This window comes from Squalius cephalus (assembly GCF_949319135.1).
Source record: "Squalius cephalus genome assembly, chromosome: 5".
In the NCBI taxonomy this organism is placed as follows: Eukaryota; Metazoa; Chordata; class Actinopteri; order Cypriniformes; family Leuciscidae; genus Squalius; species Squalius cephalus.
In genome coordinates, this window is record NC_137126.1 from 18,805,866 (window position 1) to 18,832,075 (window position 26,210).

The following is a 26,210-nucleotide window of genomic DNA, read 5'->3' on the forward strand; positions in this document are numbered from 1 at the left end:
CGCTCAGTGCCGCTGGCAACGCTGTAACGTCTCCGCTTTGGGGTATGTCTGTTGCGAGTGTGTTTAATCTAAGTTTTTTTCAACACACGGACAGTAACGGTGCGTGTCCACTGGCACGGTGCGAGCGGAGCGGAGAGAGCGTTTTCAGTTCATTACTATGGAAGTCGAGCTTCACGCTCGCGCATTGCATTTTGGGATTGACGGCAGCCAATTGCTGTGAGGTTCGGGATGTGACGTCTGTCTTGAGAGTTTAAGAATATGCAAATTGTCCCAGAGTTTATGCTGGATTTAGTGCGTAAATCATTTTGTTTACAAATTAGACACTTTGTAGTTGTTATATATATGTTAAAGATTTTATTTTGGATGTGTTTATTGTGATTATATTGGCTGGGTTTATAAAAGTTTATAAAATTGAAAGGATATATTTGCTTGGGGCATTTGGAAACAAAGCTTGTCTATTTCTAAATGTAATCGCGTACATCGCTGATAATTATACTGTCCGTGTGTTAAAAATAAACTTATATTAAACACACTCGCAACAGACACACCTCAAAGCGGAGACATTACAGCGTTGCCAGCGACACTGAGTGGACTTTTGCCGCTGTAGTGGACACGCACCGTAAGTGTTCCAGCTACGGGAGTGTATGGACCGAAGTGCATGCCTTAGCTTGTGTTTTGGGTTAAGCTGCGTTGCTTTGACATTGTGGAAAATAGAATAATAGAAACAAAATGTATTAGCATTTTTACCTGTTATTATCAATCTAAATTAATCTCTTTTTTAATTTAACTTAATTTCGTTTTTCTTTATTTAAATTTCGTTTTTCTTTATTTAAATTTCGTTTTTCTTTATTTAAATCTACCTTTTACTGTGTCAGTAATTTGTAAGTCAGAAAAATATTAGACTACCTTAAAAGTATTGCTTAAGTTAACAGACCTGTGTGTGTGCGTTTTATATCACTAGTGCAGTGTCCGTTCTCGGAGCATATAAGCCCTGCCCGCATGAGGTGCGCCGCTTCCCGCTCGCGCTCGCGCTGTTCTGTATAGTTTACTAAAAGTTTATTAATTCTGAATGTGTTGCGTCTCGCGTATCCATCTATATTGCACCAAGTGCGACACTGCACTCCCTTGTGAAGTCGATTGGATGAACGGTTCTCGAAATAATCAAAATGCAAACGGACATACAGACACATAGAGATTCCTGCCTTTATTAGAGAGAAGAATATGTTCAGCACCCTCTCTCCGAAGCTTCGAATATTCGATGTTCATTACTACCGAAGCTTCGAAGCTCAAAAAATGGTATTCGGACCAGCCCTACTTTACACGTATGTAACCGCAGACGCTGACATACTGTGTGGTACAGTACTTTCTGTCCCTTATTTTCCTATAAAGAACCACATTTCTCCCTTTTTTTTTCAGTAGGTGGCAACCCTAGTTGAAAGATGCATTACAACTTGCCGAAATTAATCCTGTTTCATGTAATCACTCAATCAGTGTTTTAATCGGGGAAAGACATCAATAAAACAGCTTGTAAGCTATAGCCTACTTAACGTTACATTTACCTCAAGAAAGCTATACTGTCCATAATCTCATTAGTTAGCTAGAAAAAAATAACTCTAGGCCAGAGCATGTTGCTAAATATATGCACTGTATTACATATTCATTATATTTTTACTTGATACCTATTAATGTTTAATACATCTTTCATGTTCTGTTTCACCAACAAGCTGAAGTAGAAACAATCTTGTTAATTAAAAAGTGTATATAAATATTGCCTTTTGCACAATTTAAATGTACAACTCTGTTTTAGCTTTTTGAGTGTTGATTATTAAATCATTTTGATGGATGGATGGATGGTTGGTTGGTTGGTTGGTTGGTTGGTTTTCGGCCAAGTGCATCCTGAATTTTCAGTTTTGGCCCAGAATATTTTTAATGTTGCTTGCATCCCTAGTTGAAAGCTGAAATTGAAAATAAAATAAACTCCAACCTCAGAGGGGTCAGTCAGTTAGCTATTTCCAGTGTTTTCTCTTAATGGAGAAGGCCCTGTAATATCAGACAGTGTCAGAATTCAGAAGTCAGAATGACTTGACCAACACCAAATTAGGGCAGGGCGGTAAATCGAGTTTATACGATATATCTATTTTTATAAACGATTTAGGATGAGGCAATACATACAGTATATTAATATAAGGAGCGCATCTGAAAAAATAGTTGGGGAAAGTGCATAATAATCCAATTTGTCCTAAACATGAAACATGCTTATTATTAAGGGCTTCAAAATACCTTGTAAGATATAGTTAGCACATATAACGCGTATAGTAGAAATAAAAATGATGACGCAGGGCACTGCAATAGGCTATAATTCAAGTAAACAGTGTAAGCTTGTCAATGTGTGTACACACAGTGGTTGGGACTAGTGTTGTACTCTTCATACACAGACAGGTAAGAGACGTTGTTGGTAGAGTTCAGTTGATTTTTCTGCAGCTATGCTCACATTTCTGTGTTTTGACCATATATACAACATAACTCTCAGATGGTTTGATACATACAGCAGACAGAAGTGAATCGGATCCATTCTTTAATCCTTGAGTAATACCAAAGTGACAGATAATGATGTCAAGGCATGTTTGAGATGATCTGATATGGAATTTCTGGGGTTTTATTAATATCTAATAATCTATTGTTGTGTATTATTTCCTTTTTGTGTTTTACCCCTATTACCTGGAGCAGCTAAAGAATTAAAAACCTTTTACTTGATTCAAAATCTTGTTAGAGTCTGAATTTTGCTTGCATTTAGGAAATCTGACTAACTCTGCACTTCTGCTTTTTAAATTGCTGACAAAATAAACTTTATATGTTGTGTTTTTTATGAAATGATTTTAAAAGTGAATAAATACTTTTATTTTTGTTCTTATGAAAGAATGTGAAAACACTTAGATGTAAGTGGCCATTCACAAAGGACACATTTATGTGTTTAAAAAGAGTGGAGGGGCCAGAGATGTCCATCTGACGAATGTCCAAATAAACCTGACATATACAGATGTGATTTTGACTAGATAACTTTACAAAGAATCAGGTCAAGCTTAGATGCTGAACACATGAAACTGATTAGCTTACACTCAAAAAAAAAAAAAAAAGCTGTTGAAAGAACTTGATTAAATTAAGGAAAACTTTTCCACGAAAATGAATTACATTTTTCCAACAAAATCTAATTTGTTTGAAATTATTTATTGTAATTTTGTTGTATGAACTTAAATTCATTTAGTCATTCCTGCTAGATAAAGTTTTGTCAGGTTGACTGTATTTAATTTGTGCCCTACCTAAAATCACCAACATAATTACATAATAACATAATTTTAGCTAATTTGACTAATTTACAGTTATTTCCAATGATAGAAGCTACAAGTGTTCAATTAAATTAAAACCACTTTTTACAGAGTAATATTGAATATTACTTATGCAAGTCTATGAGTGAGGTTTAATGTATAAACTGAGTGCCCACAGCCCTAAACTAAACACAGTCGCCACTCTCCTGCATAATGGTAACCACAAAATTCAAAAACATTGCAGAAAGTCCTCTAAGTTTCTAACATAACTGAATATTAAACACTAACATTAACTAACAACATCTTTCCATTTACAGAAAAACACACAAAATAACACTTTAATCCCTAAATTTACCCTCCTAATGCAGTCCCTTGCAAAGCATGCTGGGAACTATAGATCCACTGCCCAGTTAGTCGTCAACAAAAATGATTCATGTAGTTTTCACACAAATTAATTAAGTAAACTTCAGTTTTAAATATATTAGGTTGATTGAACACAATTAAATTAAGTTGTGACAAAATATTAAACAATCGTGTTACTTTTAGCTTATTTTAATTAATTAAATTTGACGAGGCAAAAATGCACTTTATACATTAAGGACACAGACAGCAGCAGCTTTATAAGTCTGCTGTCACTTTAAGATCGAACATATGGGTCCAATATAATGATACGTGTGCGTTTTCTTTCCCAAATGTTTCCGTTTCCGTTCAAGCAAAAACAGAAGAGAAAGAGAATGGAATTCAGTGTTTGTGTCTTCTTGCACTAAAAAAAAAAAAAAAAAATCGCTTGATCATTTGCTTACTAGCTTGTACCATCTTTTCTTTTTTTGTGTGTGTATGACCAAAAAAAGAAAAGATGGTACAAGCTAGTAAGCAAATTATTGGTTTAAATTATCATTAATTAGCATTCAAATTAGCATTAACTCCTCTATATATGGTTCCTTATATATTATGCAATGCTAATTTGGATTCTTTTTGGTTTGGTGGTTGTTGTTGGTAGATATTAGGGATGTCACAGTGAGGCCTATAATTTGTGGACATCAGCGAGCCGCTATTGAAATCACTTTTAATGTCAAGTAAAGGGATCGTAGTTGATCCGTACAGACCAGGCACCACGGTCAAAACGTGGTTCTCGGATTAGTTGCAAAATGTAACTATCATAGAGAAAATGTTTGGTCCTGTCAATTTAAAGAGTTAGCTCACAAAAAAATCTAAATTCTGTCATCATTTACTCCCCTGTTGTTCCAAACCTGTAAGACTTTCATTCATCTTCGGAACACAAATTAAGATATTTTTAATAAAATCTGAGCCAGTTTTGTACTCTCCATTGACAGCTACGCAACTCCCACTTTGACACTTCAAAGAGATCGTAAAGCTAAACCATATGAATTTAGAGGTTTAGTTAAGTTTAATAAAGAGACACGATCGCTTTATATGATGAACAGATAGAATTTAGGCTTTTATTCACGCAAGAACAAACCTCATTGGTTCTTGCTTAAGCTCAGATGTGCTGCGTCTTGAACTTCCGTTTATCATAACTGATGTGTGCATTGATGAATGTTTATATGTGAATAAAAGCCTACATTAAATCTGTTCTGCATATAAAAGCATTCATGTCTCTTCAGAAAATTTGGACTAAACCACATAATTCTTATGGATTAGTTTTACGATCTCTTTAAGAACTTTTTGAAGTGTCAAAGTGATGACTGAATTTTTGGTTTTGGTTGAACTAACACTTGAAGCATTCAAGCGATTTGTTTTTTTGTTTGTTTTTTTAGTGCAAGAAGACACAAACACTGAATTCCATTCTCTTTCTCTTCTGTTTTTGCTTGAACGGAAACGGAAACAATTGGGAAAGAAAACGCACACGTATCATTATATTGGACCCATACGTTTGATCTTAAAGGTGCTCTAAGTGATGTCACATGTTTTTTAGGCCAAAATATTTTTTGTCACATACAGCAAACATCTCCTCACCATCCGCTAGCTGCCTGTCCCCTGAACACACTGTAAAAAAACGCGGTCTCTCTAGACACCACAGGCTCCACAAACAGCAACAAAAACAAACTGGGCTCACCCGCACCACGAAACATAACAAACTGTTCCAGCCAATAACTGACAAGAATGATTTGGGGGTGGGGTTTGGGGGGTTAGTGCGGATGAGGAGGAGGGAGGGTCTTGCTAGCCTCCGTTTTGTTTGACAATACTTCAAACGTCAACAAGAAGTGAGTCACCCAACATCACTTAGAGCACCTTTAAAGTGACAGCAGACTTATAAAGCTGCTGTTGTCTGTGTCCTTAATGTTAATCAAATAAGAAAATACACTTCACTTCACAAAAGATCACTTAAAAGCTTTAACAAATACTAATTATATTTAATTTATACAGCGAAGGCAGTGTTAATTTACATTTGATTATTCAATTTCTGTACCTGAATACTGTTAAACTTAACTGTGTAATAAGGCTCTGTTATTTCATCTTTGTTCTAATTTATTATTTTCTATGCAGATATACTCCCCTACAAAATCACCCCAATCATTTTAAAATTAATTATTCTTTCCAAATAGAGCTATTAAAGTCATCTGGTGAAATTGTTTTTATATCAAAATATATATTGCAGAAAAACTATATATTTTATAATGTCAGTTTTTTCCAATATTGTGCCACCCTAGTGATAAGTGAAGTAAACTCAGATTTACACTCACCAAGCGCCAAATGCAAGTAAAAATCAACGTTGGCAGGTACAGTATATGAAACGGCGTCAATCGGCGGTTGGCTGGTAACATTTTTTTTTATTCTAACAGTGCAATGTTTTGAGAACATCATTGTAAATAAACATGAACGACGCTTGGGAAAGTTGACGGGCCAGTTCTGTATCATCACGAAAGTGTAAGCCTAGCCTATTTAAATTCAAACCCAAGAACATGAAAAAATTGACTCAACTCATTATTTGCATGTTGTTAGGGAAGTTTAAACATCCGAGGCACGCGCCCAGAAAAACGTGTCTCAGACAGCGTGTGAATATTGAGCTCTTTCATGTCTTTTTGCGCTTGAACGGACAAATTCACACAATTGTGTCAAAAAAAATGCCTGTCTCGGCAAGGATCCTAGTAAACATTGTTATGAACGTAAACAGTTGAGAAAGAAAACGCATGTGTACACAGAGTTCAAAATTAACTTTTTTACTTGGTAGCACTGGTGCTCCCAATTTCAAAAATTTAGGAGCACCCACCAAATGTGACGTTTAGCTTTGCCAGTAGAGCAGAATGACAGCATCCTGGCAATTAAAAGCCTTAATAATCGAACCTGATGAACCTGATTTGTTTGCCACACACCTGTCCCTGCATTTTTGTGCTTGGCACTCTCTCCGTGTTTAACCAAGCTTGCGCGCTTAAAATGTATTGATTCAGTTGCGAACGCTGTGTTAGCTGCAAATTCTGTCCCACAGGTTTTACAGTGAACACAATGCATTGAACCATCAGCATAGCGGAGCCACTCGAAATCTTTTAGCCACTCTCTCCGAAAGCTGTACGATTTCTTTTCAGCTGGTGGATCCACATTAACCACATCACCAACTCCAGGATTATTTGTGACGGCTTACAAAAGAAATCTGTCAGCGTTCATTTCATCTTCTCTCTTATTCAGCCTTTAAAATTTCACGTGGTAGACAGCTCCCTGTCACGTGACAACGGAGTGCAGTGAAAGGGAGTGGGAGTGATTGACAGCTAAAATTAACCAATCTAAAATCTGCTTTAAAGTTAAGAATGTAAGGATGAAGTTTGATTGGTTATGTAATGTTGGATAGAATGATGGTCCGGGCACCGTGTATCAGCGCACATAACGTACACACTGTGCAGTAAGCCTAATTTGCAAACGTTTTGAAGAGAAATGAAAACAGGTCGCACCAAAACCATTATTTGCACTCGCACAAATGCTCCCAAATATATTTTTAGGTCTCACAGATTAAATTTCAGGACCATATGGGACCAAATTGGTCGCAATTTCGAGCCTTGTGTACAGTGTGTATCAGTATATTGGATCCGTGCATTCGGTCTTAAAGTGACAGAAGGCTAATTGACTTGCTGCTGTCTGCTTTTTTTAATGTTAAAAAACACTCACTGCTCTTGAATGAATTACTTTTGTTATTCTATGTTTAATCTATTTTTCGTTTACACAGTGAAGACTATGCAGTGTTATATTACATTTGATTAGATTAATTGAAATTTTGGTGTCATAACTGCCTGTTTTTGCTAAAACATTTTCATGACCGATAAAAAAATATCGGCCATTGACAGGTGGGGTAAAATGTTAGTTCTTGGCCCTGCTCATGCTGTTTGGAGCAGAGCAGATGCTTTCAGTTTATATTTCCATAAAAAAACAAAACGACAGTGGGGGCGGTGCCACGGTGGCCAAGTAATGTAATTGCACCGGTTACAACAACTACCGCACCAAGCCTAGTAGATAATGTACTCTTTCTCCATGTCCTCCACCAGGTGAATGTTGCTGTTTTATCTCTCATCACATGTGTCTCTGTGATGGACATGGAGACAGCTGTGTGTGAACCACGTTACCAGAATGGTGATGTCCACCATGAGGAGCTCTGTCCAAAGCAACCCACCATTCTCAAGATCCACCTCTACCACAGCAGCCGGAGCGATGCTAACTGCACCCCTCTGTGTTACCCACCGGGAGAGTATGTCACCGAACAGCTCATCATCGATGCTGCCAAGGAGTGCGGTCAGTTATGCCCATCATGTGATTATAGAAAAGAAGCTTAAAAAAAATTTATTTAGAATTTATAAAGTAGATATGAATAAAATGTTATGATAAAGAATAATATGTTGCACTGTGTTCCATCCAGATGCAATGTGATAAATCCCTTCCATGGAGACTGTGATAAACGTCCCATGACATAATTTTATTGGTTGCTTAATGCTTAGTGTCTGTATCTTAGAGTAGGCCTGGCCACTGTGAAGTTTAATTTATCAAAAACTGGGATGCTCACTGCTGTGCATTAAACAAAAATGATGCTATGTCACGCAACATTTTCGATTAGGACCGTTACTGAAAACTTGTCACGTTGCTCCTGTTTAGGACAATGTTAAAGTGATTTCCCTGAAAAAAGGGTTTACCAGGCTAACATTATTTTCTTCTTGCCCATGTACTCAGATTTATTATTGATAACACAGTATCGTCAGTATCTTTTTTTTTATTATTCTTAAAATGAGATGTAACTATTATATTATATTATATTATATTATATTATATTATTGTAGGTTATTGCAAAAACAGTCAGTTATTTGTGGCATGCTTGGGATTCTCACATTAATCAGGTGTAGTATTGATGGCTTATATAATAAGATCCTGTCAGTCCACCTGTGTTTACGGTTTAAAAGATAAACATCAGCCCAGGAGCCATCAGCTCATCCCCAACAGGGTATTGGTGACAGACATGTGATGGTCTTCTTGTCACAGTTTTTTTTACCTGACTTTCTTTACTGCTAAGCATGGTGCTGCTATTCAAATAATGTAAAGGGGCTAGTAAATGAATCTGTGATTGATGTCATTTATCCTGTGAAAATTTACAGAAACACCTTGTCTTTATTTGTCTATGCACTGAAGAAAATTCATTTTTATTGCGTCAGACATCAACTAATAAATGCATGTTTAGGTGTGAAGTAGGGGTGTCGCAATATACCAGTGTTGACGATAATCGTGATATTCAAAGCATGAAATATCGACATCGTGTTAATTTAGAGTGTGACAATATACCGGTATTGGCGATAACCACAATGTTTAAAATGAACAGGACTCTTATGATAACATGACACGTAAATACTCCAGCGCCAGTAGGCTACCTGGTTGACCTCTCAGGTGGCTGTATTGCACCCGCTGACCCCTATCAAATAAGAAGACGACGCAGCGCGTGCCCGCGCAGCTAATCTGAGAAGAATGTCGTCTGAGCGAGAGAGTGAAACACTCTGTCCACACCCGAAAAAAATAAGCTCACAACATCTCCTAAAGAAAACATCTCCTTAACCCTCTAGGCTTCTTCATAATTGGGTCACACTTAGCTTCCTCCCGCCCGAAAACGGGCGAAGCCTTAAAATTGTACTTAACTTTGTCCTAGGATAACCAATCAAATATTGTTTTGTTCTATAATGTTTTCTGATTATTATATAGAATTTTTAGAATTTTTTATGATACTTTGCATTAATTATGTAATTTTTATGAGCTATTTTTTCCATTAGAATTAATATATATATTTTTATTTTATTTATTTTATTTTATTTTTCAATAAATGCAACATTTCACATCAAATTAGAGTGCAGGCCTAAAAAAAAAAATATTTCAAGTGAGAAGAGCGCCACCTAGTGGCTTCAAAATGTATTAATTTGTGTCATGTCCTATAACCGCCCATAGGCGGCCTATAGCTTTTTTATTTATTTATTTGATTTATTCCCATTCGGAAAGAAAACAATTTATTACTAATCAACCACTGAATGGAACAACACAAATTATATATCATTTTAAAGCTTAGAATCTCAGCTTTTTAATGCATCTAATTAAATGTATTAATACATTAACGAGTGCGGAGTAATCCCTCTAAAACCAAGTGTACCGCCAGCAGTCGCCACCTAGCTGCGAAAATATTTATTACCATATTTTTCAAAAATCTTGCCTTGATAAACACAAAGTTGATGTCATTTGAAAGCTTAGAGTCTGAACTTTACAGTGAATGTATCCACTTTGAAAAACTCTTAAGTATTGTTGAGTTATTTGCTGATACATAGAATTTCTCTTTTTTTCATAATCTATAAAATAATGTACTGCAATGTGTCAAAAACATCATACAGCTCATGAAACATTCTCAGATAATTGAAAATGGCACTTCATTTTTTACAGCATATTATTACAATTAAAATGAGCCCAAAATTAACATAATCTATTGCTTTTATGACAAGATATTCTTCATGGAGAAAAAATTGCCCATGAGGGGGTGTGAAAGACTGTACAAAAAGGCTATCTCTTTTCAAAATGCTGTAATTTTTGATTCCTTTATCCAAAAATTATTTTTTTTTATCCAGATGCAGCTAACATGTAGTGGGACTTCACTAAAAAAGAATTTTCCTCCTACCTTATTTCCTTCCTGAGTTATTCCATGACAAATATGAAAGATATGCAAAATCATAATAAAAATTATATATATATATATTGTCTTTTATCCACCGTTTCTTGGCGGGACAATGTCCAAATGTAATGTAATTTATATTTTAAAAAATTTAAAAAGAGTTCTTTCAAACGATACCTACCTTTTGACTCTCCTTGCTATAGTTTTGGAGTTATTATGATTATATAATTTTTATATAGTTTGGGGCAAAATTTGCTGTTTCAGTCTTACCAGTTCATTTCTCTGTGTGTGTGTGTGTGTGTTTGTGTGTGGGGGTGTGTGTGTGTGGGGGGGAGGGTGTCTTTTTTGCACTCTTGATGTTTTAGAGTGTCACCCCTTCATTGCTGTACACTTTTTTTCAGCACAGTGGCTGATCTGTAGCTTGTACCACCAAAAGTTTCTCTGAGTTTTCCTATTTTTTCGTATTTCCCATTCATTTCCTATGTCGCCCGTTTTCGGGCGGGAGGAAGCTAAGTGTGACTTTTTTTTTTTACGACCCTTTAACATATCAGAATCATCTCCTTGATTTTTTTGTGTGTTCATATAGGTAATAAAAGAAAAGTCACCAAGTTTCACCCCCATCCGATGAAGCAAAAAAATTAAACAATTCGAAACGTTCAAGTTTTCGCCCGTTTTCGGGCGAAGAAGCCCAGAGGGTTAAAGGGGGTCGCACACCGGAGGAGAAGCGCACGTCTTTAAAATTCGAACGCATTATTCTCTATGAGTGTACACACACCGGCGGTGTGCATCTGTCCGCGGCGCCCAGCAACTGCACCCAGCAACGGCTCAAAATCCGGCCGCGACCATTTTCAGGTGAGATTCTCAAATCATTCAGTTAAAGAGGTAAAGTGTTCAGATCGCAGACTCAGCAACTATTGTATTTAATTGTACAGTACAGTCATAACATAGTACAGACAGACATTATCTTCATTTCATAATACTTCAAGTTGTCATAGACGCGTCGCGACGCTTCTCATCCGGTGTGCCGCGTAAAAGCGATCCCCATAAACTCAATCTGCAGAATGTGTAGCCACCAACCTTTTTACCTATCTCCGTGTCCATCACTCTGCGGATTACGCCATTTTACAGAGTAAATTGCGATTATTTTACTAGTCATGGAATGGGAAACATGACATTAACCTGTTAACAGTGGGATTCTGTGATCATATATCCCATTTCTTTACTCATCTTATTTTTTTGTTCAAATCTGCTATATGCATGACTTGGCGCCAGTGCAACAGGTTTAAGAGCTTTTCAGTTCTTCAGGAAACATTCAGACAGTGTTTCGCTTCAGTTTGAAACCAGATAAACTTCACATGCTTGTCTTCCTTCACAAAAATTTGCCATAGATTGAGTATACAAGTAATGCATGTGCCTTGTGTTTATCAGTATCCTTATGTTTGTTGTGTAAAAAAGAAAAACTATAATCAAAGTAAAAATAAAAGATTCTATATAGATATCGCGATATATCGATATCATGAAATATTTTGGCCACAATAACCGTGGTGTGAAAAATCTAACATCGTGACAGCCCTAGTGTGAAGTACATTTAACACTGAACTTATACAATTTCTAACAAGCCTCAGCAAATTTTTGTTAAAATATATTCCTGTGATGGCAAAGCAAAATTTTTAGTGTCACATGATCCTTCAGAATACAATACTAATTTGGTACTCAAAAAAAAAAAAAAGTAACACTTTAGTTTAGGGTCCAATTCTCACTATTAACTAGTTGTTTATAAGCATGCATATTACTAGGATATTGGCTGTTTATTAGTACTTATAAAGCACATTTTAATGGCTTATTCTGCATGACCATATTCTACATCCCTAAATCCACCCAATACCTAAACTTAACAACTACCTTACTAACTATTAATAAGCAGTAATTAGGAGTTTGAGGCAAAAATCTTAGTTAATATTGAGAACTGTACCCTAAACTAAAGTGTGCCCAAAAAAAGATTATCAATGTTGAAAACAGTTGTGCTTAATTTTTTGTGGTATCCATGATGCATTTTTTTTTAGGATTCTATTCTGAAGGATCATGTGACACTGAAGACTTTGGTTCTTTCGTAGGGAACGCTTCTACAAATGGTGTCCCCTTCCCGAAGTGCCCTTCAAGGGTGCAAAAATGCCATTTGGATTGCACCCTTTACCATCCCAGTAAAATATATTCTAAATATATTCAAATAGAAAACAGTTAGAAAACAGTTACTTTTATATTTTATCTTTCACAATATTACTGTTTTTACTATATTTTTGAATAAATAAAGGTTTTTTTTTTTTTTTTAAAAGCATGAAATACACATAATTATTGACCGGTAGTGTAGATGAGGACAATTCTATTAAAACTAAAGTTAACCTCACAAATTGACTATTTCGCAGTTGGACCATTGTTGACCATCATGATCCATTCCCTAGTTTATATGTGCAGGCATTTCTTACTTCACACTGGATATTTTGGTGTAAAAAATTGTTTGCATTTATGTTTGCCGTTCTTTGTTTTTTATGTGTTGCTCTTGAGCCTTAGGGCTGATGTTGTGTCTGTCTCTCTTGTCTCACTAGCGTCTGTTCTTTATGTTCATCTGTTTCTCACAGGAGTTACGCCAGTCTACTGCAGCCTGTTTGGACTGTACAGAGAAGATGAAGGGGTCTGGTTATCACCCAATCATGTTCTCCATTTACACGAAACAGCCAACGAGAGTTTGTTATTCAGAATTAGGTAGTGCACTGTGCTCCATATTTCACTTAATTAACCTGGTTTATTTTATTTGGCCTTTGTCCTCTCCGTCTCAATGTTTTGTAGCCTGCAGTTTAGTGACTGCGATATTTCCTGTCAGGTACTATTTTCCCGGCTGGTATAGTTGTGGAGCGTCTCGGGCGTACCGCTATGGAGTGACTAAGGGATCTGAGAGTCCTGTCCTGGATGACTATGTAATGTCTTACCTCTTTGCTCAGGTGAGGATTCCCCACGTCAGGTTTGCAATAAAGAAATTACTTTTAATTGTTAACTAAGTGTTGTGTGCTGTCAGTGGATACTGAATCACCATAGCAGTGTTTTACAGTTACGCTTCACTTGGCCTGAAATCTGAGCATATCTTGCGTTATTGAGCACATTCATATATAATTTAATTGCAGTTTGGCCTAGATTATCTTCTCAGGAAAGAGTCAGTCTTGGTTTCGGATTTTACAGTGTTTAAATGTGAATTACGCCACTGTGTATCTGCACAGATAAAGGCCCCTATTTACTAAACACATGCTGCCCGCTCTCTGACTCTACTGAGTGGGCTGGTTTTGTGGCGCCCGTTTGTCTTCCACTAACAGTCTGTCAAGTTGATTGATCTGATTTTTTTATTCCTAACTTCAGCTTTTTAGTACAGCTTCCCATGCAAAATGCAGCCACAATGCTGGATATTAAAATTCCTGACTATTTTGTAGACTATAGACTAAGATTTGTTTTAAATGTCATCTTTGAAAAAATTACTATTTATTTTAACAATTACGTTTTAATAGGGTTATTAAACTATTAGTAAAAATGTACTTTAACTGAGCATAATATTTCATGTAAATGTAGAAATAGAGGAAATAACAGACCACTAGGAGGCTTTGAATTGCAGGGAGCCGTGTAAAAATATAAAAGAATGATGCATGGTTCTGTACTAAGCATGGACAAGTTTGGGTGTAACAATACCCTAATGTCACGATTCGATACATTTCACGATACTGAACTCCCGATACAATATTATTGCGATACTCCAAGACATATGATAGAAGTTTAACAAAAAATGTGCTGTTGATTAAAATGCTAAATTTGGTATTACATTGTGGGTGGAAATGAATAGGCTTGGACTTGGTGCTTGTAACTCAAGGACAATGGTGACACCAGAATAAAAATATTCATGATTCTCAAGCTGAAAATACAGAATTATTTTAGACAAATATTCTTGCACTCTATCACTGACTAGATATATTTAAAATAATGTAGGCCACTTTTTACACAGATATTCCCCCATTTTATTATTATACATTATATTCAACCTTATATGTAGTAATACAGACACTAAAACTCTGAAAACTTGAATTTTTTTTCTCACACAGTACTTTTTATTTTGGGTGAACTATCCACGATACATACATCAGTGCCAGGTAAGCGTAAAAGGAGATAATGTATCTACTTCAAACATCACGACTACCAAAACAACGTGTCTGCACCAGACACGAGCACTGCGGCACGACGTGACAAAAGCAAATAGAACCCATTATAATCAGTGATGCTGTCTACACTGGATATGGCGCGACACGACAAATCCCTGACAGGAAACTGATGCCCCGTTCTATTTCTGACGTGCTTCAAGCGCTTGCGGTACTTATGACACAAAAGAAAAAATGGATTTGTAACGTTCGCTTTGTTGCGTCCTGTGTAGACAGCCTCAAGACAAGAAAATATGATGAGGCATATCTCGTCCTCGGATTCACCAGTACAACGGTGAGTAATGAAGAGTGACCACAGTGTGTTGCGTGCCTCAAAATATTAGCTTCTGGCAGTATGAACCCCAAGAAGTTAAGATGCCACTTAGAGACCACTTAAAAAGCATCCTGTTGAAGTTAAGAAGTTTTAGTACTGTATTAATTATCTTTCAAATAAAACCTATAGGATTTTGCAAGCAAGGTCATGTCTCTAAAAGAGTCTTTATGTGGGTGCGTGCTGGTGGAGGGGCTTGAAAATATTTTTCTCTACAAAAGGCAGGACCAAAAGAAAACGTTTGGAAACCACTGTCATAGGGGAAGCTGTGCTTTAGCGGAAGTCATACGACCATCATGTTGAGTTCATCCTGGTAAAGAAGAACAGGCTTATGGGGGTTTAAAATTAAGCTGCGAAGTGTTTGGAGGTGCATTCTGTCTAACCCCATTGGATTACATGGGTTTATGTCCTTAAAAATTGCAAGTTTAACACAGACTGGAGTCATTTTGAAACCCGTTTTTGAGGCAGCATCTTGTGTACACTTGTCAGTCAGTCTGCGGCTGCTCTGTTCGTGGTTGTTTTCACAATGTATGTTTGCTTATACCTGCTGTGGTTTTCTCTAGCACACTCGTATTAATGCACAGCAGTGTCATAGTAGGTAGTATACAATGAAAACAACATTGTTTGCTTACTGATGTTTGTTTGACATGCTATCAGTAGTTTTATAAATGGTGTTTTTCTATGTAAAACCCCAGTTCCATGGTGACTACATCTTTCTATTGGGTTTTAAACGTAACATACTCTTAACTGCACTTACTATCATTAACCCAGGGTACTTTTTAGATATAGGCTGTTATCGGCCAGGCTAATTAATTGGCTGATAATTACCAATTTGAGATTATTGGTTGGTGACAGAAAATGTGCCAAATTGGCCAGCAGCCTAACCATTTGACAGCACTGTAAATAGATAGTGGACAGTTTCATTTGTTCAGTAAATATTGTGTAAAATAAGTTTTCATTCCAAGCAAATTTGTGAACATCTATCATGAAATAGTTTTAATTATATCAGAATATTGATCATCATCTACAAATATCAGTTTCTGCATATAAAAAAGAAATCATAATAGTTGACCACTATTTTTAACTCTGGTTTAAAGCTGAAATATGTAAGATTTTCTATGCTTAAAATGCATTCTGTTAACCCAGAATTATTGCTCCTTGACTACTATTTGCCATTCATGCGTTTATTTCCCCCAAAATTGTAAACATTGAGCCTCCCAGGCGCCATCAAATCATTGAGAGCGGTCCGCTCAGATCCGTCAGTCTTATTCCAGCTCAATCTTTGGTAAGAGTTTGGGGTGTGGCTACTGAAGCAGGCGGATCCAGAGGGTGTTTAGCTGGTGTGGGACCATGGCTGCCGCTTTACATAGGAAAAGACATTCAGCTTTGGTTACAGAACTGCTATCCATAATTTGCTGCATTTAGATCTTTCAAGATTAAACATGTTATGAACACGACAGCGAACGGGACTTTACGTTGCTACGCACTTTTATCATGCACTCGATCAGTAGACAAAGGCAATGTTTACTTTGATTCCAGTAGACAGCCTCAGACAGTTGTGGTGAATAAAATGCATGTGGTGCACATCCTTTCTAAAGGATCATGGCTGCTGAAAATTCAGCTTTGCCATCACAGGAATAAATTACATTTTAAAATATATTAAAATAGATCACAGTTATTTAAAATTGTAATAACATTTCACAATACTGCTTTTTTTCTGCATTTTTGATTGAATACATGCCCTCCGGTTTAAACGTGGCCTTAACTCTTGTTTAATAAAGGTGTTTAAACATTGTTCCCAGAGAATTACTGCCATGTCATTAATCTCTCTCTCTCTTTTTTATACTGTAATACTGATGTGGGATTCCACTCTCTGTTTTGTGTATGCAGTGGAGGAGTGACTTTGTAAACAGCTGGGTAAAGTTATCCAGTGACCATGAGGTTCAGGAGGAGTGCCTTGGCATGGCTGTGCTGGACATGATGAGGACTGCCAAAGAGAAGCAGTGCTCCCCACTGGACATCTACAATGACATTAGGTACCAATAATGGGATGATCTACTTGATATTTAGACCTGTCAATGTATCATATCTACGATGAGTCCATTTAAAGTTATGTAAATCCTCCAGAATTTTGCCGCTTTCTCTAAAACCTGCTTTGTTGTCTGAATCCAAACCATCTCAGATCTCCTAAATCATCATAGACATTACTAAACACCTAAATTACTAAACACAGCAACATGCACATGACAAATCAAAACATTATCCTGAATGTGTGTGGAAACACACATACACTGTTTGTTTGTGCATCAGTATGACAGACACACACACACTTACTTTACGAGTCCTGTACGTCACTGCAATCGTTTTTACCTTTATTACAATTCGCAACCTTTAAAACTTTACTATCGAGACTCTGGCTTGCTTTATCCAGCCCAGAAACATAGTTTGCGTATCATCTGGGCATACAGTGGTGGGATGTTTGTGGCTCGCACTCTTCTGAAACAAACACAGAATATGATCGAGCTCATGTTTTAAAGCAAAACACATACTGTAATGAATAATTCACTGAAAACGCATTGTGAGTCTTTATTCTCTCTACTATCTGTGATTTAATAAGCCTGGTTTTCTTTATATTAGTGCTGTTTTGGACTGATTAATTGTTTGAATGAATTCTCCTACTGGATCATTGGACCGAAAACTCTCCCAGAGGAACTGATCTGATCGCAAACCGAGAAGCGAAATCGGCTTAAAATAGAAATTTCCACCTACCAGGGTTTCAGGTGCTTGCGCCATTGTAGATGCTCAGTGTGATAAACTCCCGACTTCTAAGATCATCTGGCTGTGTGCAAAATTACATTAATGACGCAATTTCACGTGCTTCAGTATTTATTTGCATACATTTATTTGCAATATGTGCGTTGTGATTTTGAATGAATCGCACGCGTTAATGCGTTAACATTGACAGCCCTAATAAAAACAAAAATGGGACAAAGACCTTTAAAACTTCCATCCATCCTACAAACAAAATGTGGTGTTTGACAGTAATTCTCATTCTCTGCTTAATTCACAGTTACAAGTCTTTCCTCCCTAAAGACATGAGGGAGCGAATCCAGGATTACCATTTTGTCACAAGGAAGCGCATCCGCTATCGCTTTCGGAAAGTCGTGCAGCAACTCAGCCAGTGCCGAGCCTCAGCGCGCGACCTAAAACTCAAATACCTGATCAGCCTGGAGTCCCTGGACTCTGGCTTCTACACCGAACGCTTTCAGGTCAAAGAGCCCTCGGCCGAGCAGGTCACCATCGTCATCTCCGCAGACCGCGGCATCCAGTGGTGCCGAGAACGACACAAAGACACACAGTCTGAGGTAACCAGTTTTAGATGTTGAACCTAAATGTTTTATTTCAAATTCATGAGTACTTCAAAATCACATGTTCACCCCTTGGCCATGCATATACACAAAGCAAGATCTAAACTTGTGTGATTGAAGTCAATCTGGTCACACATATATTTTAGTGATTTGAGTAAATGTTTAAACCGCTTTAACTTTATGAACTCTTTGTGAAAGGCTGTTTGTTCTAGAACCCACTACCCACCTCAGGTGAAACAGATCCGACTTTAGATTAATAGAGGTCTAGTCAGGCTATTAACTGTGGAGTGTTTTACTTACTCTATTTTTAAATAGTGTTTTCAAGGCAGCACTGATGTTCGTCAAACATTGTTGATATTCCTCTCTACAATGAATTCAAAAACCATTTAACATATCTTACTGACCACAAACTTTTGAAATGTAGTGTATTTAATATTTTTATATTAAGTCTCTTATGCTCAACAAGGCTGCTTTTTATCAAAAATGCAGTAAAAATAGCAATTGTAAATAGCTGAGCATGATGCGTGGGTGTCATGACAATGGCAAATCGGCTCTGATGTGGCATTTCATTTATGTTGAACTAAAGCCTGAAACCTAAACCTACCTGGAAATTTAAAACAATTATTTTGCTGCCTTGAATGCATTGGCATATCCTGAAGGAAATACCAGTCTTGTTGTGTTTTATTAATATTTCTGTACTGATGCCAAAATTTAAAAAGGTTTCGTATTTAAAGAAATTTCGTAACACTATTGTACTTTCTCATAAGGACCTGCAGACATATTGTGATTTTGCGGAAGTTGTCGATATCAGTATCAGACAAGGCAAAGAGGGAACCAACATGAACCGCATTGTCTCCATCAACAGACAGGATGGAAAAATTCTAGTAAGTCTGTTGTAACTCTCTGGGATATCCTTTAATTGTTACTCTATTTTAAAGGGTCTCAAAGTGCCTTTGAACTACTGGATTTGTTCCTGCTATTATCTTTGAGAATATTTACAGATCATGCACTAAAATGAGATTTATATTTTTATTTTCATACAGGAGCTGGTGTTTTCCACCTCAATGGAGGCGTTGTCATTTGTGTCTCTAATCGATGGGTACTACAGACTGACCACAGATGCCCATCACTACCTCTGCAAGGATGTCGTCCCACCCCATCTGCTGGAGGCCATCGAGAGCTACTGCCACGGGCCGATATCGTAAGCACTACGGGAAATGCTTATGAATGACTGGCTATTTATTTACTCTTCGTTTTCTGTTCAGATTTCTCTAAACGATTTATTATAGAGCCCCATTTCTGGGGCTTTATATTTAGTTTTTTCAGGTTTAGAAGATTTGCATTCATGCATTATTTTTAAGCGTCTTCATTGTTTTCATTGCCTGTGTTGACAGAATGGAGTTTGCAATCAGTAAACTACGCAAGTCAGGGAACCAGAGAGGTCTCTTTGTGCTCCGGTGCAGCCCCAAAGACTTCAACAAATACTTCCTGACTCTTGCAGTCGGGGTACGTTTTTGCAAAGTGCCATTTTAATTACACAGAACATAATATATTATCAATTAGTAGCATTTTGTACATAAGATCGAATATTCCTCCACTCTAATCCCGACCTTCATATACTACCAATCAAAAGTTTGGACTTGGTAAGATTTTTTTGATGTTTTTGAAACCAAGGCTACATTTATTTGATCAAAAATACAGTAAAGTAATATTGTGAAATATTATTACATTCATTCTTATTTAAAATAACAGTTGTCTATTTTATATATATAGTAAAATATTTTTGGAAGAAGTCTCTTATGCTCAGCAAGGCTGCATTTATATAAATTATTATTTAATTTATTTGTATTATTGTGAAATATTATTACAATTTAAAATAGCTGCTTTATATATTGCAAAATGTAATTTATTCCTGATGGCAAAAGCTGAATTTTTAGCATCATTACTTCAGTCTTCATTGCCACATGATCCTTCAGAAGTCATTCCTATATGCTGATTTGCTACTGAAGAAACATTCCTTATTATATCAATGTAGAAAGCAGTTGTGCTGCTTAATATTATCATGGAAAACGTGATACTTTTTTATTTCAGGATTGTTTGATGAATAAAAAGTAAAAAAGAACAGCATTTATTTGAAATAGAAATCTTTTGTAACATCATAAATGTCGTTAGTGTCACTTTTAACCCATTTAATGCATCCTTGCTGAAGAAACGTGTTAATTTCTTTCTCAAAAATATCTTACTGACCCCAAAACTTTTGAACGGTGGTGTACATCAGCTGTGTCCTTCTAAACATCCTGACAGTCTCTTGACATAATGATTTCTTTCCCTCAGGCGTATGAGGATGTAGAGTACAAGCACTGCCTGATCACCAGGTCCGAGAATGGCGACTACAATCTTAGTGGAACCAAAAGGAGTTTTAGAAGCTTGCAGGAGCTGCTCAAGTGCTACCAGAAGGAAACCGTAAAATCAGATGGTGTCATCTTTCAGTTTAGCAGGTGCTGTTCACCAAAGGCCAAAGGTCAGTACTGCACCTGATATTCTCATTATGGTTATATGCAGGGCTTGGCATTAACACCCGCCAAATGCGTGTGGATTTCAGCGGTGGCGTGTAATGCAGTCACTCCTACTAGCCACTTTGGCGGGTTGGATTTTATATAATATACATTTTTCAATTGTAGTCTTTTAAAAATGCATCGGAAATAATAAACTAAATGCAATCTAGTGTTGTCAAAGATATCGATATGGAAATATCTGAAACTCTTCTGTAGAATAGATGCACAATACCAGCTGATCGTTCTCGCTCTCTAATTCTCCGACAGCAAGTTGACACACAAACCCTTTACTCACTTGTTTCACTTGCTCTGAATGAATATTGTTGGTGGTACAGGGCTTGAATTTCAGCAAGAGATTTCGCGTATTTAGCATGATTTTAATCATTCCCGCAGATTTTGTGCTCACACCCAAAGTGCGTGCACATAAAGACAAAGTGCAGTATATTGGCTATATAAAACAGTATAATGGATCTGTGCGTCATGTCTTAAAGCGACAGCAGCCTAAAATACCGACTGCCAAATTATGAGGTAATATTAAAAATATATATATGCTAGTTTTCCCCCCATGGTATCGATGTCAAAATTGTGGCCAGTGAAAATGCTGTGTGGCTAGTAAGTTTGGAAAACCACTAGCCACAGTGGCTGGAGAGCAAAAAAGTTAATGTCAAGCCCTGGTTATAGGACATACGAATACCAGAAATTTACAACTCTACAATATCACCTGGAAAACAAACCTTTTAGATTTGGAAAATGTTTTGTTGATCCTTTTATAATGGGTTCATGGTTTACTTTTTTTGCTTTGTGTTTTTGATGTAAATAGAGAAGTCAAGTTTGTTGGTGTGCCGAAGTCATCGGGGTTTGGAGGTTCCCCTGTCTCCCTCACTGCAGAGACACAACATCAGTCAGATGGTATTCCACAAAATCAGGAAAGAAGACCTTGATCTTGTAAGCATCCTGTTAATCTTATACATGTGATAAGATTTTTTATAAAGGAATTAATACTTTTGAGCATGGATGCAGTAAATTGATCAAATGTGACTGTAAAGATGTTTATTATGTTAAACAAAAGACTCTATTTTAAATAAATGCTCTTCTTTTGAACTTTTTATTCATCAAAGTGTCCTGAAAAAATATATCACCGTTTCCACAAAAATATTAAGCAGCACAACTGTTTTTAACAAATATAATAATAAGAAATGATTCTTGAGCAGCAAATCAGCATGTTAGAATGATTTCTGAAGGATCATGTGACACTGAAGAATGGAGTAATGATGCTGACAATTCAGCTTTGCCTTCACATGAATAAATTACATTTTAAAATATAATGTATAAAACAGTTATTTTAAGTTGTTTAAAATATTTTGTTCAAATAAATGCAGCCTTGCTGAGCATAAGATACTTCTTTCAAAAACATTAAAAACCTTACTGACCCCAAACTTTTGAATGGTAGTGTAAATGTCAAGTTTCATATTATTATGAAACATTGTTTCCAGGGTGAGAGTCAAGGTCAGGGGACATTCACCAAGATCTTCAAAGGGATTCGGAAAGAGCAGGGAGACTACGGAGAAACCCATAAGACTGAAGTCATTGTCAAAGTTTTGGACAAAGCACACAGAAATTACTCTGAGGTAAGATATAGATAAAATGTCCTGTTTTAAGAGAGAGTTTCGTCAAAGTGGACCACATAAATGTAGGGGAAGTGTGCAACTGATTCTGGAGTAATTTTGGAATTGAATTGTGACTCCCTGAATCGAAAAGCGAATTGAATCCTGGCGACCCACTGTCCTGCAGAGTTTCGCTCAAATAAACCTGAACCAGCTATTCAAGCTTTTCAGGATCACTTGAAAATCACAGGTGTGCTGAAGCAAGTTGTATATAAACTTTGCAGATCAGTGGGTTTCCAGGAGCAGGGTTGAAACCTCTGCTTTAATATAACATGTTATATCAAGATATCTCACTAAAGGAAGTAGACTTGTTTGTGCTTGATTAACTGATGTAGTGGTTTCTTCAGTCTCTTCATTTTTTTCCCCTCTGTAAGTCTTTCTTTGAGGCAGCCAGCATGATGAGCCAGCTCACCCACAAGCATCTGGTGTTGACTTACGGGATCTGTGTGTGCGGAGACGAGAGTAAGTGTTCACACTGTTCACATGTGACCAAAATGATTTACCACCGCATACTTGAGCTTGTGGATTTTTTGGTCTTAGACATCATGGTGCAGGAATATGTGAAGTTTGGGTCATTGGACACATACCTGAAGAAAAACAAGAATTCAATATCAGTTAATATCCTGTGGAAGTTGGAAGTGGCCAAGCAGCTTACCTGGGCTATGCTTTTTTTGGTAAGAAATCGCAACAATTCAGGATTAGCCCATGTGGATTGTGAGCCAAGTAGACTAATGCTTTTGTTCTTTCACACTCAGGAGGAAAAGAATCTGGCTCATGGGAATGTGTGTGCAAAAAACATCCTTTTGATCAGGGAGGAGGACAGGACGTTGGGAACCCCTCCATTCATCAAACTAAGTGACCCTGGCATCGGCATCACAGTGCTGCCCAGAGAGAGTGAGTGAACCGCATGAAGGCTCTTTGGAGAACTTGTGTGAATCTGTAGCATTACCTCTATATATTTGGCCTTCTAGTGGCAGTGGCACAGAACTTTCAAACTGGTCATGAAGCAACCGCTACCCTCCGCTTATTCCCTATGGTAAAGTGAATGAATAATGATTATGTATATTTCCACACAAAACAAATAACTGCCAATACGTCTGAAAGAAAAACGGTAGGTTTTTTAGGGCTAATCAGCGTAAATAATTATTTAACAATAACCGTTCATACCCACCAATTTTACAGAAAAGGGCTTTTCATACTTGAAATGGTTAACCCTGGGTCAACGAAAACCTGGGTTATCTTGCTTCACACATCATACTTCTCATGATTTACATGTGTTTAGCAATTAATCATGGGTATTCATAAGATGACATTTCACACTGTACATTCCTAAACCCTCAGTTATTGTCATAATATGCGTATTTGTGGCGTCAGTGTCACTGATTGGACGAACGCAGCGCGTGTCCTTTTTATATAAACGCTCTAGCATTGCACTTCCTCATATTATACATTGCCAAATATACTATCAGGTTTTTTTTTATTTATTTTTTTTGGTCTATAAAAGTAAGAATGAAATGGTCTCCTCTTCACTCCAGTTTAGGGATGTCAACGATTAATCGACGATCGATTAATTGTCGACAATACATTTAATCGATACAACTCATCGATCATCGATTAAGCAGGTCTTCATGCGCGTGCGCGCTACTCAACTGCGAAACATGTAAAGCGAGCGCGCCGGAGTTATGTTTGGGACCATTTTACACCTTCATCATGACTATAAGTTTGCGTGGGTATTCGCAGCCTTTTGTTTTGTGCAAATGTAAGTTGTAATACTGTTTATTTTGTGTATGCCTATCTATATCTAATTTATCTCACATTGGATGCGTTTGGTTTAGAATTAACTCTGTAGTAAAGCGTCAGCTTCAGCGCGCGCAGCTCAAACGGCAGTGCACGACTAATAATGACTATTGGGACTGTAATATTACATAACATTATAAAGAGAACAATACTGTAATAAAACGTGAATTATTTGGGTTTAGTTGCCGTGTCGCGTTGCTCCAGGAAGAGCGCGTCCACAACATGAGTAGTTCTGAATGAATGGCGCGTAACTTAGTTCAAGTTCACAGTTTGTGCATGAATTTGCGTCATTTTGTGCAGATATAATTTGTAATATTATGTTTATTTTGAATATATCTGATTAATCTCATATAGGATGCGTTTCTTTTAGATAAATAATGTGCTAGCAAAGTGCTCCAGTTTAACGGTAGCAGATTCATTCAGCGCGTGCAGTTGTTCCAGGAAGAGCGCGTCCACAACAGTCACACATTATAAGCGCATACGAGGCGGCGTTGGTGACACGTTGTATTAGTAGTTAATTATATTTGATTATTAAATAATTAAATTAATTATCAATCACATCGAAACATTTTACAATCCTACTAGCCCTTTATTTATATTTAAAACCATTCTCATTGATTTGGTGAGGAACATAGCGTTTTGAGCAACATTTGCAGACAGGCATGCTGTTGGCCATAGTCACTGCAGTAGACGCATATCGCAGTATTACGGCTAACGATTAATCGATTAATTGATATGGCGATCGATCATGGGAATTTGTGAAAATTGACATCCCTACTCCAGTTGATGCATTTTCGTCGCCATTTGACATTTTTCTCATCAAAATGCAGAGTTGACTGTTTATACAACAGATTTCGGTGACAAGATACCATGAAGTAGAATGTCAGTGCTAGAACTATTTTAGCAGAAGCATATTTTACTTGTTGTCATGCACATTGACCAGTAGAGGGCAGACGTCATCTTATTAAAGAGATGGTTCACCCAAAAATGAAAATAATGAAAATTCTGTTATCATTTACTAACCCTCATATTGTTCAAAACCTGTAAGACTTTCTTCTGTGGAACACAAAAGAAGATATTTTGAAGAATGTTTTAACTGTTTTTGTACACACAATGAAAGTCAATGGGGCCCAAAACAACAAAAAACACAGAGACATTATTGGGAATGATATGAGGGTGATTACTGAATTTTAATTTTGGGCTATCCCTTTTAAGATTTGTTGTTAATAAGGTCCAAAAGCATTCTGTTAAATAGTGGTGTGGTAAACAAATGTGGGTTGTTTTAATAGCCGATGACCAATATAATGATAACTTGAAATGAAACCACTTACATGTCATGTACCATTAAACTGCTTATATTTACTAAATTAAATTAACTTTATTTAACAAAATTAAATTAGGCCAAATGGGAGCTTATTTGCCTGATCCCTTAAAACTTTTCTTTGATCACCAAAATTACGTTTAATTTTTTTTTTGTGAAAATAATTCATGCCTTTAAAAAAGCTTGAAGATTACTCCACACCCTTGCTTCATTTAGTATACGTAGATCAATGAACATGCAAATTATCCCCGCCTCCACTCACTCGCACCAGCTCAGAATACCTGATCCACTCATCAACTTTACTGTAATAAACGCTGCACAATGGCAAATGGAAATACTGGTTTAATCCAGCCATACAGTATGTTTGAACCAGAAACTGATTCAGAAGAAGCGGAAGAGCAAATTATACAGGCTCGTCTAAAAGTCGATGCATCAGAATGGTAATGCGTTTTATGCTCTCTATGTCAGATATAACGGTAATTAATATGAT

The 26,210-nt window shown here is 36.8% G+C and overlaps 1 protein-coding gene across 2 annotated transcripts in view; it reads left to right on the top strand.

Moving 5' to 3' along the window:
- jak2b (Janus kinase 2b) overlaps positions 1-26,210 on the top strand; it is a 52,275-nt gene that overhangs the window by 7,125 nt on the left and 18,940 nt on the right. For both annotated transcript variants that reach the window (XM_079870998.1, XM_079870997.1), the window contains exons 2-15: positions 7,817-8,060; positions 13,092-13,215; positions 13,334-13,451; positions 16,906-17,051; positions 18,086-18,380; positions 19,151-19,267; positions 19,427-19,584; positions 19,778-19,889; positions 20,718-20,904; positions 21,759-21,883; positions 22,432-22,566; positions 22,977-23,064; positions 23,143-23,276; positions 23,358-23,496. In XM_079870998.1, coding sequence (XP_079727124.1) covers positions 7,859-8,060; positions 13,092-13,215; positions 13,334-13,451; positions 16,906-17,051; positions 18,086-18,380; positions 19,151-19,267; positions 19,427-19,584; positions 19,778-19,889; positions 20,718-20,904; positions 21,759-21,883; positions 22,432-22,566; positions 22,977-23,064; positions 23,143-23,276; positions 23,358-23,496 — 2,080 coding nt within the window. In that variant the 5' untranslated portion in view covers positions 7,817-7,858. The remainder of the gene's footprint in view (positions 1-7,816; positions 8,061-13,091; positions 13,216-13,333; positions 13,452-16,905; positions 17,052-18,085; positions 18,381-19,150; positions 19,268-19,426; positions 19,585-19,777; positions 19,890-20,717; positions 20,905-21,758; positions 21,884-22,431; positions 22,567-22,976; positions 23,065-23,142; positions 23,277-23,357; positions 23,497-26,210) is intronic.